At 33.5% G+C, this 15,165-nt stretch overlaps 2 protein-coding genes across 2 annotated transcripts in view; one reads left to right on the top strand and one right to left on the bottom strand.

Moving 5' to 3' along the window:
- LOC138125433 (DNA oxidative demethylase ALKBH2-like) overlaps positions 1 to 575 on the bottom strand; it is a 57,223-nt gene extending 56,648 nt beyond the window's left edge. Inside the window, exon 1 of the mRNA XM_069040746.1 lies at positions 479 to 575. The gene's annotated coding sequence lies outside the window, so the exon portion shown is untranslated. The remainder of the gene's footprint in view (positions 1 to 478) is intronic.
- A 5,706-nt stretch (positions 576 to 6,281) lies between these two features.
- On the top strand, positions 6,282 to 7,098 carry LOC138126674 (uncharacterized). Its single transcript, XM_069042439.1, has 3 exons — positions 6,282 to 6,438; positions 6,530 to 6,673; positions 6,721 to 7,098. The coding sequence occupies exons 1-3, from the start codon at positions 6,388 to 6,390 to the stop codon at positions 6,862 to 6,864; spliced, it is 339 nt and encodes a 112-aa protein (XP_068898540.1). The 5' UTR covers positions 6,282 to 6,387; the 3' UTR covers positions 6,865 to 7,098.
- Positions 7,099 to 15,165: the final 8,067 nt, after the last annotated feature.

The raw sequence follows: 15,165 nt of genomic DNA, 5'->3' as shown, positions 1-15,165 counted from the left end.
TTACAAAAATAAATAAAATCCTCATCACCGCACTTTTCACCTAAAAAATGACAGTGACAGCGACACAACTGACAGTTCACATGAAAGCGGCAAAAACGTAATAACATGGGCATGGCCTACTTCGACTACAACCATTTAGAATAACCCTGTACTATTAACACGGTAAATTATAAAGAGCAATTTTTAATCAAATTAGCTTCCACTAAAAACGTCACTTTTAATGTCAGTTGTATAAAAAAGTCTTTATGTTTTCGAAATAAAAAATTGTTGGAAGTTTTTCTATACGCTACTAAATGAAAGATGATTAATAATGCGACATTTATTTAATTGAAAGGCATTAGGAACAGCTCGTGAGGTGTCTTTACGTCTTTACCCAACACTTTTTTCCTTGCTTTCCTAAATCAACCATTTATTTTTTAATGTTGATATGTATTTAAAAATTAATTATGATCTCTTACGTGTCATTCTGAACTCTCACCTTCACCTTCCGTCGTCACTTTTGGTCACTTGTGTCACTAAATAAAAATATGCAACACGACAGGTGTCGATTTGTTCCATAGATGCAAAGCAATTACATACGTTTATGCGATTGAGTTCCTACCGTGGTCGATTAGACGACCTCTCCGCTTTTGCAAACACTCTCTTCTCTCAACAGTTGTAAAGTTATTGTCAACAGAGTTAGTGCAATACGGCTTCGTACAATTAAAAGAGTGTTCTAGATTCTAGATCCCTACCAATTTCATTTCAGAATTTTACTAGCAAATGTAATCACTTGTTTTACCACTATGTTATGTTATATGTTTGTGAAACAGGTTCTGTTTTTGAAAACATAAAAAGAAACATTAGATACGCTCGACTCTCGTTTTTTTTATGTACGTACTCTATGCTGCACCGTTGAAGAAAGTTGCACTTTTGTTTTCTGATCTGAGCAGCAAATTAATAGAATTAAGTAACACGTTTTGTCGGTAACAAAACAACAATGCGAAAACTGCATTTTAGGTACCTACATAAATTAAGACAATGTGTTCACGTTCGTGGACACATACATTAACAGTATCCCACGGTGACGTAATATATTTTTTTGTCGGAAACTACACTCTACCAGATACACGTAATGTACCTTTTTTTTTCGTGCAATGAACACGAAACGAGACAACAACTTGGGGTAGGACACATATTATTACATAACATAACCTTACTTCCTCAATAACGGAGACAAATTTATCACTTTCAATGTTTAAAATATACTAGGGTATATTAAAATTGGCGCTTAATATTTATGTCACGCGAATCTACCTTAACTACCAAACAAACCATTCTAATTTGAATTTAGACTTATTATTGGAGGAATAGTTTTAAAATTATTATTATTATCTAAAATGACATTAATGACAATCCTTGTGACTTTCTGACTTTACTCAAGTTCGAAAAATTACTCTAGCTTAGTCGCAATGTTGCAGTAGCTTCAAAATTTATGGACAGCAAAGAGGCTGCACTTTTTTAAATAAAATTACAAATAAACCAAAATCAAAATGGTAAAATTAGTGCTGGAATATTTATTTTACTTGTTGAATTATGTGTTGTTGATACTAATTAAATGTAGTTCTCCATTCCAATTGAAGCAAATTTCCAAGTGTTAACCGTAAATTGGTACTAGAGTTTTTTGCTTGTATTTCAACATAGAAGCATGTGATGTAAATATTATGCACCATTTTAATACCTACACCCTGTATATTATTTTTTCATGTTTCATTTACCAAATTAATTTAAATCTGTTGACGATAATAAATTGTTGACAATAATCTAACGACAGTCACAGTTTTACTTCACGCTTAATATAATCTTATTGAATGTCCACAAAAGTTCAAACATGTCCGTAAGTGTTACCAATTATTATCTACATTGTTTTGATAGCTCTTGAATGAAGTTATTTTAAAGCTTTCATTTGAAAATTAAAATGTTGCTACTTTTTTTAAATTTCCCCTCAATTCCTGCCAATCCATTATAGACCTGAATTGTCAAATTCAAGATCGACGAAAATTTAATTGACACTGTGTGCTCACAATCTACCGGGTGATCAAGAAGGACTGTTGAAGTTGGCAATACAATGAAGAACATTTTTTTATTCAGCTATTTACAACACTGCAACCGGATATGTTTTGTGGGTTTATTTGACAGATATCTGAAGTAGCATTAATAACGACAAAATGGTAGGTTATGAGAGTAAAAATTAACGGCAAAAAGAAATTAAAGTTGGAATTCGGAATAATAATCTAAAAATTAACCAAAGGAAATTATCGAAGTGCTCCCTATTTTGCTCTAAACATAAATTAACTCTTCTCTCTCGAACGATTCACCAGCATGTTTAATTTAATTTGAAATGTCAAATTTGACTTGTCACTGATGCGGCTGTCAGTGTGAAGTGTGAAGCCGTCAACAACCGGAAGTAACTCCAGTTGTACCATTTAAAAATAAAATTCAGCATTACTAACTTACACAGTCCTTCTTGATCACCCCGTAGTAACAAAAGTGTCATTTGAGCCACAATTTGAATTAGAATCTTACAGTATCAACCCACGAAGGTATTAGTTAGATATTTATTAGATACGGAAGAGGATTGTGTGGAATTTTTATTTACAAAAACTATTACAAAAATAAAAATCGAAAAGAGAAATTCATTAAGAGTGAGATAATTCGTTGAAAATGATGTAACAAACTTGTCAAAATTTGAGATTTTACTCGTAATTTGTTTTAGTGTCTCCATAGATAAAAAAAAAATTAAAACACTCAGTGGCGTGGCTAGTGACTTAATTATTACTGCCAACCCAACGACATTTTTTGAATTTTACAAAGTTGGCAGTATGTTCAGTTAGCAGTTTAAAACCAACACAAGCTGAATCTAGTCTAGTCAAGTTAGGTCACGTCAGGTCACTTTTAGTATGATTATTTATTTTTTATTATTAAAGAGACGAATAATTTCTTGGCAAATTAACAATAGTGGAAATACTGTTTAGACTTGTATAGTTGGCAGTACTGAATGACAGCTTCATTATTTCAACGTTATTTTTGACTTCCTACCAACTACAAACACAAAAATTCTTCTATTTTCTATCTGTTTTCTTTTTCAAAGCATTTTAGACCCGGAACTTGGACAATAATAAATAACCTAGACTTGTTTTCTGACTAATAATTAAAATATTTATATTCCAAACACGGCATGTACTGTCGAGAGCAATAAATTTTGGTCGTCAATGTCATTTCAAAATTTGGTTAGATTGTCACAAATGTAAAAAATTTCCCTGCCTGATTATGCCCACGTCAACAAAGTGTCAAAAAAATTAATGTCATATAACATGATGATAGGTTATGATATTTACGACTGTTTTACACTGGAGCATTTTCGATTGCGTCAAAGAATGACCTTGACGATCAAAATTTATTGCTCGCGACTGTAGGTTTCAGAAAAAAGTTTTTAATGTATGTCTGGTGAAAATTTTACAATACCGAATAGTGTACTGGTAAGTAGTGTCCTGGGGACAAATCTGTCAAATTATCAAATATTAAACACGTCAATTTTTATATAAAACGCAACAACACCTTACTAAAGCATGTAAATATGAATGCAGTAACTCTCAAGCATATAAAATTGCTTCAGTGTTCTGGACAAAGATTAAATCGTCATGCTGCCAACCATATAAAGCAAAAAGTACTAGAAAGTAACTTCGCGAACCTTAGCTTTTATCAAGTGGACGGACAGTAATGAACTTGACTTTAGAATAATGTTACCACTGTGCTTACTACACATAAATGAAAGGAAAAAGAATTACCAAGTGTGAAAAGAACATGAGAATACTAAATCGACCAAAGCTAGAATATTTGAAACAATAACATTAAGAAATATAGTCTGTTCACATAGATACAACACCGCAATTTACGACGAAAATCTACGCGGCAATGCTGTTGGATTTTAAGCTAGGAGAAAAAGGAAACTAAGACTAATTTTCTTTATTTTTCCACACAGCGTGTTAAGACAATTTAAACATTTTTGTAAAGCAAATTTCTTTCTTTTCATTTCATGAAATTAATTTTTTTGTTCGACACTGTCAGAATTTGAGAATTTTCTCCTGTGTGAACGGATTTTGATAAATGTCACAACTTGTCAAAACGAAACGTCAAGCTAATTTTAAAGATTTTAAGCGATTTGGAGCCTTTAAGGGGCTCGTCGAACAAAAAAACGTTGTATTCAACTCGTTCGTGTGTAAATTGGGCCTTTTGTGGAACTCGTGAGCCTTTAAAACGCTCGTTTCACTCGCGTTTTAAAATGGCCCACTCGTGCCAAAAAAGACCCAATTTACGCACGAACTCATTAAATAAACTACCATTTCAAAAAACATGCATCAAATTGACAAAATGAAACCGTCGTTTCTGTGGCGCCAATTTGTATTATCTTTATTTACTATGTAAAATGTATAATAATATATTGTTTACCAAACATAAATCAACAGATGGGGGACCTTTAACATATGTGTGAATAGACTATAAAAATATCCTCAAAATGTCCAATCCAAAAATATTGTTTTAAATTTCTTTTTTCCTTTTCAACTTTCCTTGTCATGGAAATCAAATTTATTGTCCTCGTATTGATACGTGTGATTAGTACATACTAGTAACCTCTAATGCAAAAAAAATCTGTGACCTGACAAGACTTTCCAACAACTTGACGAGACTAAAGGTTCGCCACATACATTTTTCACTCTGTGATGCAGATGACAGTCGGATCAAGCAGATCCTCAAGCTGTTACTCTCTTCCGAAATATTTTGCACCGGCGGTCTCTCTTTAAGGTGATGGTCAACTATTCAAAGAATCTGGTTACCAAATAAATTAACAAAATGGACGACAGACATAAGCAATATTTTAGTTGCAAAGTGATGTCACATCTCGACTTCAACATTTATGTATGACCAACAAGGTGAATAACATCCTCATTTAGTAGCACCCAGTTTTGCAAATCTTAGTGCGGACAGCGTCCGAGAAGAATAAAAATTTGAAGTTTCTAATTAAAACAGTATCAAATCAATAGTTTTCGATAAAATGCAAATTGAAAGGCAAAAAATATAAGCAAGTAAGCTGGACATAATATTTACAAAATTTGTGTCCTGAAGCCATATTGAAACCTGATAAAGTGTCTTAATTATTGCTTAAATTTAAATTAATCAATGTAAGTTTCTATTCTAATGTACAGTCGCGAGCAATAAATTTTGGTCGTTAAGGTCATTCTATGACGCAATCTAAAATGTTCCATTGTAAAACAGTCGTAAATGTCATAACCTAACATCATGTTGTATGACATTAATTGTCATTTTGTTCTTATTTTTGACACTTTGTTGACATGGGCATAATCAGGCAGGGAAATTTTTTAAATTTGTGACAATCTAACCAAATTTTGAAATGACATTGACGACCAAAATTTATTGCTCGCGACAGTACATTTTTGTTTTTATTTCACTTTGGGACAGGAACGAAACATTTTGATAGTCACTGCCACACAAAAATATTGTTGACAGTCAGATCACTTTGTATTTCCATTTTCCTGACCTAGTGGTTCGGATAAATATAATAATAATCATTACTTGATTGAAATATCTGTAACGACAGAATAAAATCCGGCCTCGATGCCGTGCCCCCATTTTATAATATACGAGAATTTATCCCCATTTTTGCAGCGAACAAAGTTTACACAGAATTCTTCCGCAGGATTCTTACGTCGGGTAAAAGCAAGTCCGTGTGAGAATTTCCGGCCAACACTTTCATTCGCTGTTCGTGACTTAAATTAATATCCACGTAAATTTTCTACACCATCTTGCCGCCTATCCTAACCCTTCGTACAAACTTCTCCCAAAACAGCGTCATCAAGATCCACCTGTGGCAATCTATGAACTTTGAGTATTTGATTAAGAAACCAGTTAGCATTAGTTGTTAAAAAATATGAAACACAATCGCAAAATTGCAATCTTGTAACTTACATCTCCACTAATTGTTTCCGCATCGAGCGTTAGGAAAAAATCTTTCGAAAAATAGTCGGCAACCCCAATTTCGCCAGTTTGCACAATTATTTGATGTCACCATTTCACAAGAAGATCTTCTCCGAGACATCTTTGCGGTCCATTTGGCGACGCTCGTCTGACGTAGTGAGTATTTGACGAGCGCAACCACCAAACAATGGCCGTAATTGCACTAAAGTCGATTGCATAAATTTGTTAGCAAATAGAAAAATTGTTTGAAGAAGCTCGCCAACAAAAAATCCAAGATTCACATTCAGGTCATCGTATTTTGTGAGAGACCCGGGGGGGCGGCGGCGGAGAGATGGAGATTCTTATATAAGAGAAATGCCGGAGAAACTGCGTGGAATCTATCACAGTTCATCGAGCAAACTGAAGGTGAGTGAAAGTAGTCGAGTGTCGGGTGTCCGTCCGTTACGAAACTGGCGTTTTCCTTCTGTAATTGCTCGCACTTGTGCAATCCTTGCAGGAAAACATGAAAATTATCGTGGTGCTGGCAGTGGTGGCGGTTTGCGCCGCTTTTCCGCAGAAAGAAGGGGGTGCATACACGAACGAGGCGATCAAGCAGGCACAGAACACCTTCCTCATACCCAAAGACGCCCAGATTCAAAAGGTGAGTATCGGACGTGTCGGGAGTGGAGGATTAAGGCGGTTTTGCAGGTCCAGGAGGGGATCGAGATAGGGGCGTACGAGAGCATCCCCGGAAACCAGAGGATCAACTTGTTCGAGATTTTGGGAGACCAGTTCCCCACAGAAGTCGTGAACAACCTCCAACAGCAAATCGACCAAGTGGGTCGCAGCTAATCGGATGACCTCTTCGACTTTATTTATTCATTTCGTTACTGCACGATTCGTCTTTATCTAGTCTGTACTCTTCGTTGCACTCACCTTTCTCTTCTTATTTTGCACGGGCACGTCTCTGTTTTCACGTCGTAAAAATAATCATTGATATTCTTCCGCATAAAGTGCCAACTCTACATTAGGTACAGTACTGTTTTAAGATCTTGTACATATTTTTTTAATAAAATTTATTCGAAACATTTGGCTTTTATTGCGACGAGCCGGATAATGCAGGCGACCTTAGCTGGTGAAAGTCGACACATCCTTGGCCTGGGCATTCGTATGAGTGGGATGTTTACTTTCTCTTCTTGAAAGAAAATTTTGTCAAGATGGACAACAGGACGACGCTAAATGAAATCGCAACTTTCATTATTCCTTTTTTGCGTTTACCCAACAAGGAGTAATTTGCAATTTAGGTGCATCCTTTGACTACAAATAAACAGGATATTGTTTTGTCGTTAAAAAACAGCAAAACGATGAACGCACTTCATTTTGCAATCTATATTTAAATTTACATACTATAATGATAACAACGAAAATTCTATCTTGTAAATGATGTCGTTTGTTCATCTTTGACAGTAAAAAATAAGCGATGAGGGTTTTGCATAGACTGCTCAACAGGTAATGATATTTTATTCTTTACTGAAAAAAAAAAACAAAAAAAAAACAATGAAATAAATTTAAAGTGCAGTCGTCCACAAAGGATGAATGAGAAGGAAAACTGCCATTTTTGGACGCTCCACTAGAGATAGTTTTTGGACAATGTCATTGTTTCACATGCATCAGAGACGTGAAATAAAGAGAATCACGATGTTGTACTATTTGTACACTAATTAACAGTCATTTGATTTTCATTCATGAAGACACATAATTATTTTTAAGTTTACTGCAGGACTAGGAGGTATCTCAGCAAGAAAAAAATGTTTGTTCTTAGGTAGCATATAGTACAATGACGGCCACGGAATTTTGGCCGTCACTTGTGTCAAAATTTACGAAATTACATAGTTAACCGTTTTAGGTTTTTTAAATCAAAAAACAAATATCCGCGTTAGCTTTGCAAATGTATTGTGGGTTGCATTTTAAATTCCGTCGGGCTCACTCGTGAAATGTTTAACATTATACAGTTGGTTGCAAAAAAACGGGAAACGAAAATTTTCCTAATGTAAATTTGATTTTGTCCATTTGTCAATTAATTGTCTACTTGACAATACCTATCAAATAATTTAAAAAAATGTCATTGAATTTTGACGTTATTTCTAATAACCTATCTCTCGTAAGAAGGTGTCACACTAGGAAAAAAATTGTAAAAATGTGTCAATTTTATTCTGACAGTTCCCGTTTTTTTGCAACCAACTGTATACATATTCAAAATCGTGAAAATAATACATTCCCTGGAAATTTACAAAATAACTAATGGGTATGTTTCTTAAATGCTGTTCTTAAACAATACTGTCATATTTCAGAAGTATTTCTCTTTTAACTGAGATCAAAATTATTTTTTAACTTAAGTCATAATTTAACAAGTTTTTGAATCAATTCGACGCCAATTTTATTGTAGGTATGCTTAGACTGGAACCTGGCATGAATGATATCCTTTTAAACAACTTTTTTGGCAATAATAATTCTCCAGCAATAATTTATTTTTAAACAGAAAGAAAAAAATCAATCCTGAGCTTACCATTTCCTCTTCATTAAATAAATATTGTGTGATAAATCTATCCTCATCAACTTCCATCCGTTACATACAGTGGCGAGCAATAAATTTTGGTCGTCAATGGTCGATGTCATTCTTTGACGCAATGCAAAATGCTTCATTGTAAAACGGTCGTAAATATCATAACCTATCATTCTGTTGTATCATTTTTTTCTCATTTTTTGACACTTTGTAAACGTGGGTATAATCAAGTAGGGAAAATTTTTTAATGTGTGATAATCTAACCAAATTTTGTAATGACATTGACGATCAAAACTTATTGCTCGCGACAGTACGTTTTTAATTTCTCGTCCTTAAATCTCCCTCTTCTTTTCTTTTTCTTAATGTAACGCTGTGTTACTAAGAAGTTTACACCATATGGGAAAATTTTTACGCAAGGCAAGACCTGATTTTCGATACACCTCAAATTTGACATTAAAAAAATCTGATAGTGAGGTTTGTGCTAAATACAGGGTGATTTACGAGGAATAATGAGCCCGACGGAATAGAAAATGCAACCCACAATACATTGCAACAAAAAGCCGGACATCGAAGCGGTAAATCTCCGGGTTTTTCTCCTGATGAATTGCGGGTTGCATTTTCTATTCCGTCGGGCTCATTATTCCTCGTAAATCACCTTGTATACCGCGTGAGCAACAATAACCGTTTGGCAATAAAAATGTTTACTTGAAATTGGAAAGACTGTGAATTGTACCTATTTCCGTTTTGTTTTATTGTCATTCTTGACAGCTGACATAAATTTCAAATTTAAACGTCTTGGTTTATTGATAATAGTATATTTCAAACCAAGGTAAGAAAGTGGTTTCTGGCAGACCGCAGGCAAAGATTATAAACCGAGTCGTAGACGAGGTTTGTAAGTGCCTAAGGTCTGCAAGGACACTTTCTTAACAAGGTTTGAATACAATTTTTTTCCCTACCGGCACAACTTTGTTGAAAAAAGTCAAAAAAGATGGTTATATTCGTGATTAAAACGAAAATTTTGAGAATTGAATAGTAGGCTGTGTTATTTGTTTAATTAACTTGTCATCGCATTTGAAGATTTGAGGTTTGTTCGAAAATTTCATATAAACAGGGTAAAGTAATCTACCTACCTAGCTTATCTGTTTATTTTCCAGATTATATGATTGACCTACCAACTTACTTCATTGAATTGGCTTTCATTTATCAATAACTTATTTCACTTTTGACACTTTTGACATTTGTATTTTGGTACAGTTTTACCATAAACATTTCATGATTAACTTTCTTACCTTAGCGAGAAAGTTGAATTTTCTCACCTCAAATGAGGTATCCACAGCCTACATTTCTAACCGGTAGGGAGAAAAATAGTTTTCTTGCTGGAACTATTGGGGACAAATTACTTTGGTCGTCAAAGTCAGTTGACTGACATAAAGTTGTAAAGCAAGCATTAGGACGGTTAACCTTATTTTTTACTGTCAACCACTGTCACTGTCAAACTCATCATTGCAAAATGTTAAATACCGAAAAATGGACAACTGAAGGAGATATTCCGAGGAGGAAAAATTGAAAAGGTTTCCACAAGACAATTTGGCCCATGGACAATCCCCCAGAAACAAAGGAGACGATTCTAAATTTTTGAATGGTGGAAGGTGCCATATTTTTGACAAGAGAAAAGTCAATAATTTGAAATTGTCATCACTATTGACTTGACGTTAATGCTTGGTTTACATTAATTTGTTTTGAAGTGACAGAAGAATGAGGACCAGAGTATTTTGTCCCCAATAGAACATAACATAAAAGTCACCAGTTTTATTGCCAACTCAAACAGTAATTGTTACTCACGCGGTATTTAAAAACGTTATAGAAAAAAGTTGATTTTTTATGGTGCAAAGTGGACCTATAAAAATGTACATAACGTGTTGCTGAATTTCCTACGATGCCTAAGTATTCTTCTATTGCAAATTAGTAAAACTGACAACAATGCACTAGACATTGACGCTATTTATAACCTCAAACTGAGAAAAACATAACTTAATTAACAGACAGCTTTACTACCAAATTAAATCCAAAATTTCCATGGCCTCCCATTATGCCAAAACAACTTGAATGCTGTTTAGGTAAGTACGTGATAACTTTTGTCTGTCCTTAAATATGCAACAACGATTGCCATAACATTTTGGCTATTTCAACGAATAAAAACTTTCCCACTTAGACTGAGCTCTCTGCTCTGTCTGTATTTTGTTATGAAGGTAAATCGCATAGTTTTCTTTTATTCTTCTATCTAAAATATATTTTCTGAACTCACTACCTTCAAAATAACATTTCGCGACCGCAACAGTCAACCGCGAACGTCGATTTCGCGCCCTAGTGCTTCAAAATCATCCAAAAAGCATTCGGTTCGTAAATAACTATTCTACTTATATTATTCCACACATCTCGGGTTCATTAATTGATTTTTTGAAATACTAATTTCTGGAATAGGTAAGTACTATATTTCCTTTGTTGAGGAAGACGCGTAAGATATCTTTTCAATGCATTGTATCAATGTTCCGTAATCGCAACCAGTTTCACTCTTACTCCGCCCACGGAAACAAGAAATTCTCGAATTTACTTTGTCACAGCCTACACGTTGATCGACTTCTTACTGAAATTCTCAACAGATTCAAACATTCAAAGTTTATATGGTAGACAATAGACTTACTTCTAGTCAAAATTGAAAGATTCAAACAATTATAAATATCTGATGACGAAAACCACATAATAAAACTGTCTAAATTCTTGGAATTGTTAAAAATGTATTGAATTTAATAGAAATCGATTATTATCAGACTGATTCGCATAACTTTCCGACCCTAACGAAATTTAAATGCAGCCAGTGATACGTTTTTCATTCATATCTTGATCCAAAAACATGAATAATTTTAAATTTTTGTATGGTTTGGACATTCCTCACAAAAGTCTCAACTATAAAAATTTAAAAATGGCAGTAATCGACAGTATTTTTTTTATTTAAGAAACTGATTCATCATGTATCAATATCATATCGACCCTTTCGTCTCTGGAGTACATTTTAATTAACAAAAAATATTTCAGAATTATACAAAAAACGTAGGTATGTATCAAGTTATAATTGAATAACGTATTACTGGCTGCATTTAAATTTCGTTAGGGTTGGAAAGTCATGTGAATCTGTCTATTTATTTTTCAATTATTATATTAACTCATGAACAAAAAAAATGCACTGCTCAAATGTAAAATTTTGTTTACCAACGCTTTCATGGATTTTTCCGAATAAGGGAACAGTGGTGATGGAAGCTAAGGTGCAATTAAAAGATGTTTTTCTTAGAACACCAAAGCACTTCACTATCGTAATACCAAATGTACCGACTGGGGTCTCTGAGACCATGTTGAGAAATGACGTTCTGTTCCCATTGGGGTCTGTGCTGAGACCAAAATTGTTTTAATTTCGCTTAGTTTTTTAAAATAAATGAAAAACAACTCTCGTACAAATCTATAAGATTTTTAACTAATGAAGAACTAAGTACTGTTGCAAAGGTAAATATTACCACACTTGACCAATTTTTTTGTACAACGATACTTTCAGTCACACCAATGAGTATATCGAGTTGCAGCACCTCTATTATTAATTTCACAGAAAATTTTATAGAATTCAAGCGAAATATTAAACTTTTTATTAAAAAAAAATTATCGCCTTCAGCTGATTTTAATTATTTCTTCATAACAAACTAAATGTCTCTATTAGATAGGTAGGACACTCGGAAGTATTTCAGCAATTTTTTCCTTTTATTTTTAATGTGGGTTGGTTAAAAAAATTGAGTAGGTAAATTTTTCACAAGATACATTGGGGTGATTCTGGTCAGACACGTAATTACAATCATTGTGGACACCATAAAAGAGTAGTGTCGTCAGTAACATCAGCTAGGTTAGTTGTTGGAACAAGTTTCCTGAATTTCACAGAACTTTAGCGTCAACGACTCATTATTATACGAATACCTTTTAGATATCCTAGAACTGTAGAAAATGGGGGTGTACCCGTCCACCTTGATATCCTAACAGATGATAAAAATAAGTACCCGTATGTTGTAAAGAGGTCAACTAATAAAATCGTTTCGGATATCTTCTGGTTCATTAGTTCATTAAACTAGACATTTTAAATGTTACAAATTTTAATTTAATTGAAATGCAATGGTAAAAATATTAACTCTTGCCGTTAGTTACAAAATAGTAATTTATGCAACTAGTGGAAAATGCTGTACTTTTTTCACTAGGCACATTCAAGTGCGGCAATTCCATGAGTGCATAAAATACACTAATAAGGTACTCGGCTTCGCCTCGAGCCTGAAACCGAGTTTTCGCATAACTATTTCACGATTCTTCTATAAAATCTTATTTACAGTATCGACTATCGACAAGACTGAAACAATGAGACTCTGTGGTAGTTTTTATGTTCTTTATTTTTTATTTCCTACCAGTACCATAAACAGATGTTTTACTCGGTAAAGTTATTACAAATTTCTCAAAACATTATTTCTAACAAATGTCAAAATGATGTTCTTCAACCTTAAAAGAAAGGAGGAAACGTCTACTTTCTCATGAAGTAGTAGAAATATGTTTCTTCTTTTGCGGAACACAAAGAACAACTCTAAACTGTGAGTGAGAACAACGCACCGTGTTACGCAATCGATAAATTAAAATTACATGCTGCTTCGACAGACTCCATTAAATAAACGAGTGTGTACGTACAAATAATAGTAGAATGTAAAATGTTACTTCTGGACCAGGATATTTGGCGCCTTAAGAACAGGACTGAATTCTAAAAATTTAGCTGTTTTCCCGAAAGTAAACAACCGAAAAAGTCCTAAAATCCTTAAAAAAGCGCCAACTGTTATACACTCCACAGTACCCAAATATCTGTAGACCACCAAAAATTGGGCACATAAAAAAAACCTTGAAAATCTTTCAAAATAATGCAAAATTACCTCAAGAGCGCCCGAAAAATCTTACAAAATACCTTGTTTTTGAACAAACCAAAATGACTTTTTATTTCTGGACCAAGCCATTTGGCGCATTCAAAAAAAAAGGATAAACAATACCAAATGAAGGACGCATGATACCAGCGTATTTGGCGTCTTAAAAACAAGGCTGATACCTAAAAATTTAGCTGTTTTCTGGAAAGTAAACAACCAAAAAAGACCTAAAATCCTTCAAAAAGCACTAATTTCTATGCACCCCAAAAGTATCCAAATATCTATAGGCCACCAAAAATTGGACACACCAAAAATGGTTAAAAATCACCCAAAATCAAGCATAGTTAACTTAAAAAGAACATCCAAAGACTTGACGAAACCTCTTCGTTTTTAGACACCCCAAAATTGATTTTTAATTCTAAACCAAATCAATTGGCACATGCAAACATCATCGGAAAACGACCAAAGAAAAGGATATGAAACTACCGAAAAAAGCCCAAAATCCTTCAGAAATCATTAATTTTTATGCATCCCAAAATTATCCAAATATCGTAAAGTTCGGAATAAATTCGATAAAACTGTAAGTATTAATTTCTGAGAAAGGGGTCAACTTTGTTTTTAAAAAACGCATATTCTTCAGTACTAACAACAGTTGTTAACAACTTTTCATCTCTTAAGTATGACGTCATCAATAAATTTTTTAAATCACAACCCCCATTTTTTTCTTCTTTTTCTGATAGACCTTCGCACTACCTAAATGATGAACAAAAAAAAAATTGGTACCTTACATAACAATTTTTTTGAGAAAATGACAATTGATAATTCAAAAAATTAATTTAATTTTTTTATTATTTTTTTTTTTTAAATTTTATAATAATAATTTTGGAGTAAAATTTGTCATTTTCTCAAAAAAATTGTTATGTAAGGTATGAATTTTTTTCATTCTGGTTTAGGTAGTGGGAAGGCCTATCAGAAAAAGAAAAAAGTGGAGGTTGTCATTTAAAAAAATTATTGATGACGTCATAACTAGGACATGAAAAACTGTCAACACAAGTAAAGTATTGAAGAATAAGTACTTTCTAAAAACAAAGTTGACCTCTTCGAGGATTTTTCTCAGAAATTAATACTTACAGTTTTATCGAATTTATTCCGAACTTTACGAACGCATTGTATATACCACCAGAAATTGAGCACACGAAAAAAACATTAAAAAGTATTTTTTTAAAAATATATCAAAAAATCAAGCAAAGTTACCTTAAAAACAACAAAAAGCTTTATAAAATTTCTTGTTTTTAAACACCGCAATATGCTTTTAATTTCTTGACCAAGCCAATTGGCGCATGCAAAAATCATTGAAAAACGACCGAAAAAGAGCCAAAAATCTTATCCAAATCTCCCGGTGTTCGACATCCCAATGTTTACAGAGTTAATAAAAAAAAAGTGCAAAACATTCTCCGTTTTCGTTCCGACTACAATACGATCTATTGTTACAGCATCTCCTCTTTCACAACAGTTTATACCGTTTATAGGTAGGTACGTATTCAATAGAAAGGTGCTTTAATTTTGGAGATTGAGAAACACGAGAAACAGAAGGATACATTA

The sequence above is a fragment of the Tenebrio molitor genome, chromosome 3 (assembly GCF_963966145.1).
Source record: "Tenebrio molitor chromosome 3, icTenMoli1.1, whole genome shotgun sequence".
Taxonomy (NCBI): Eukaryota; Metazoa; Arthropoda; class Insecta; order Coleoptera; family Tenebrionidae; genus Tenebrio; species Tenebrio molitor.
This window is presented reverse-complemented; position numbering and strand designations above follow the sequence as displayed.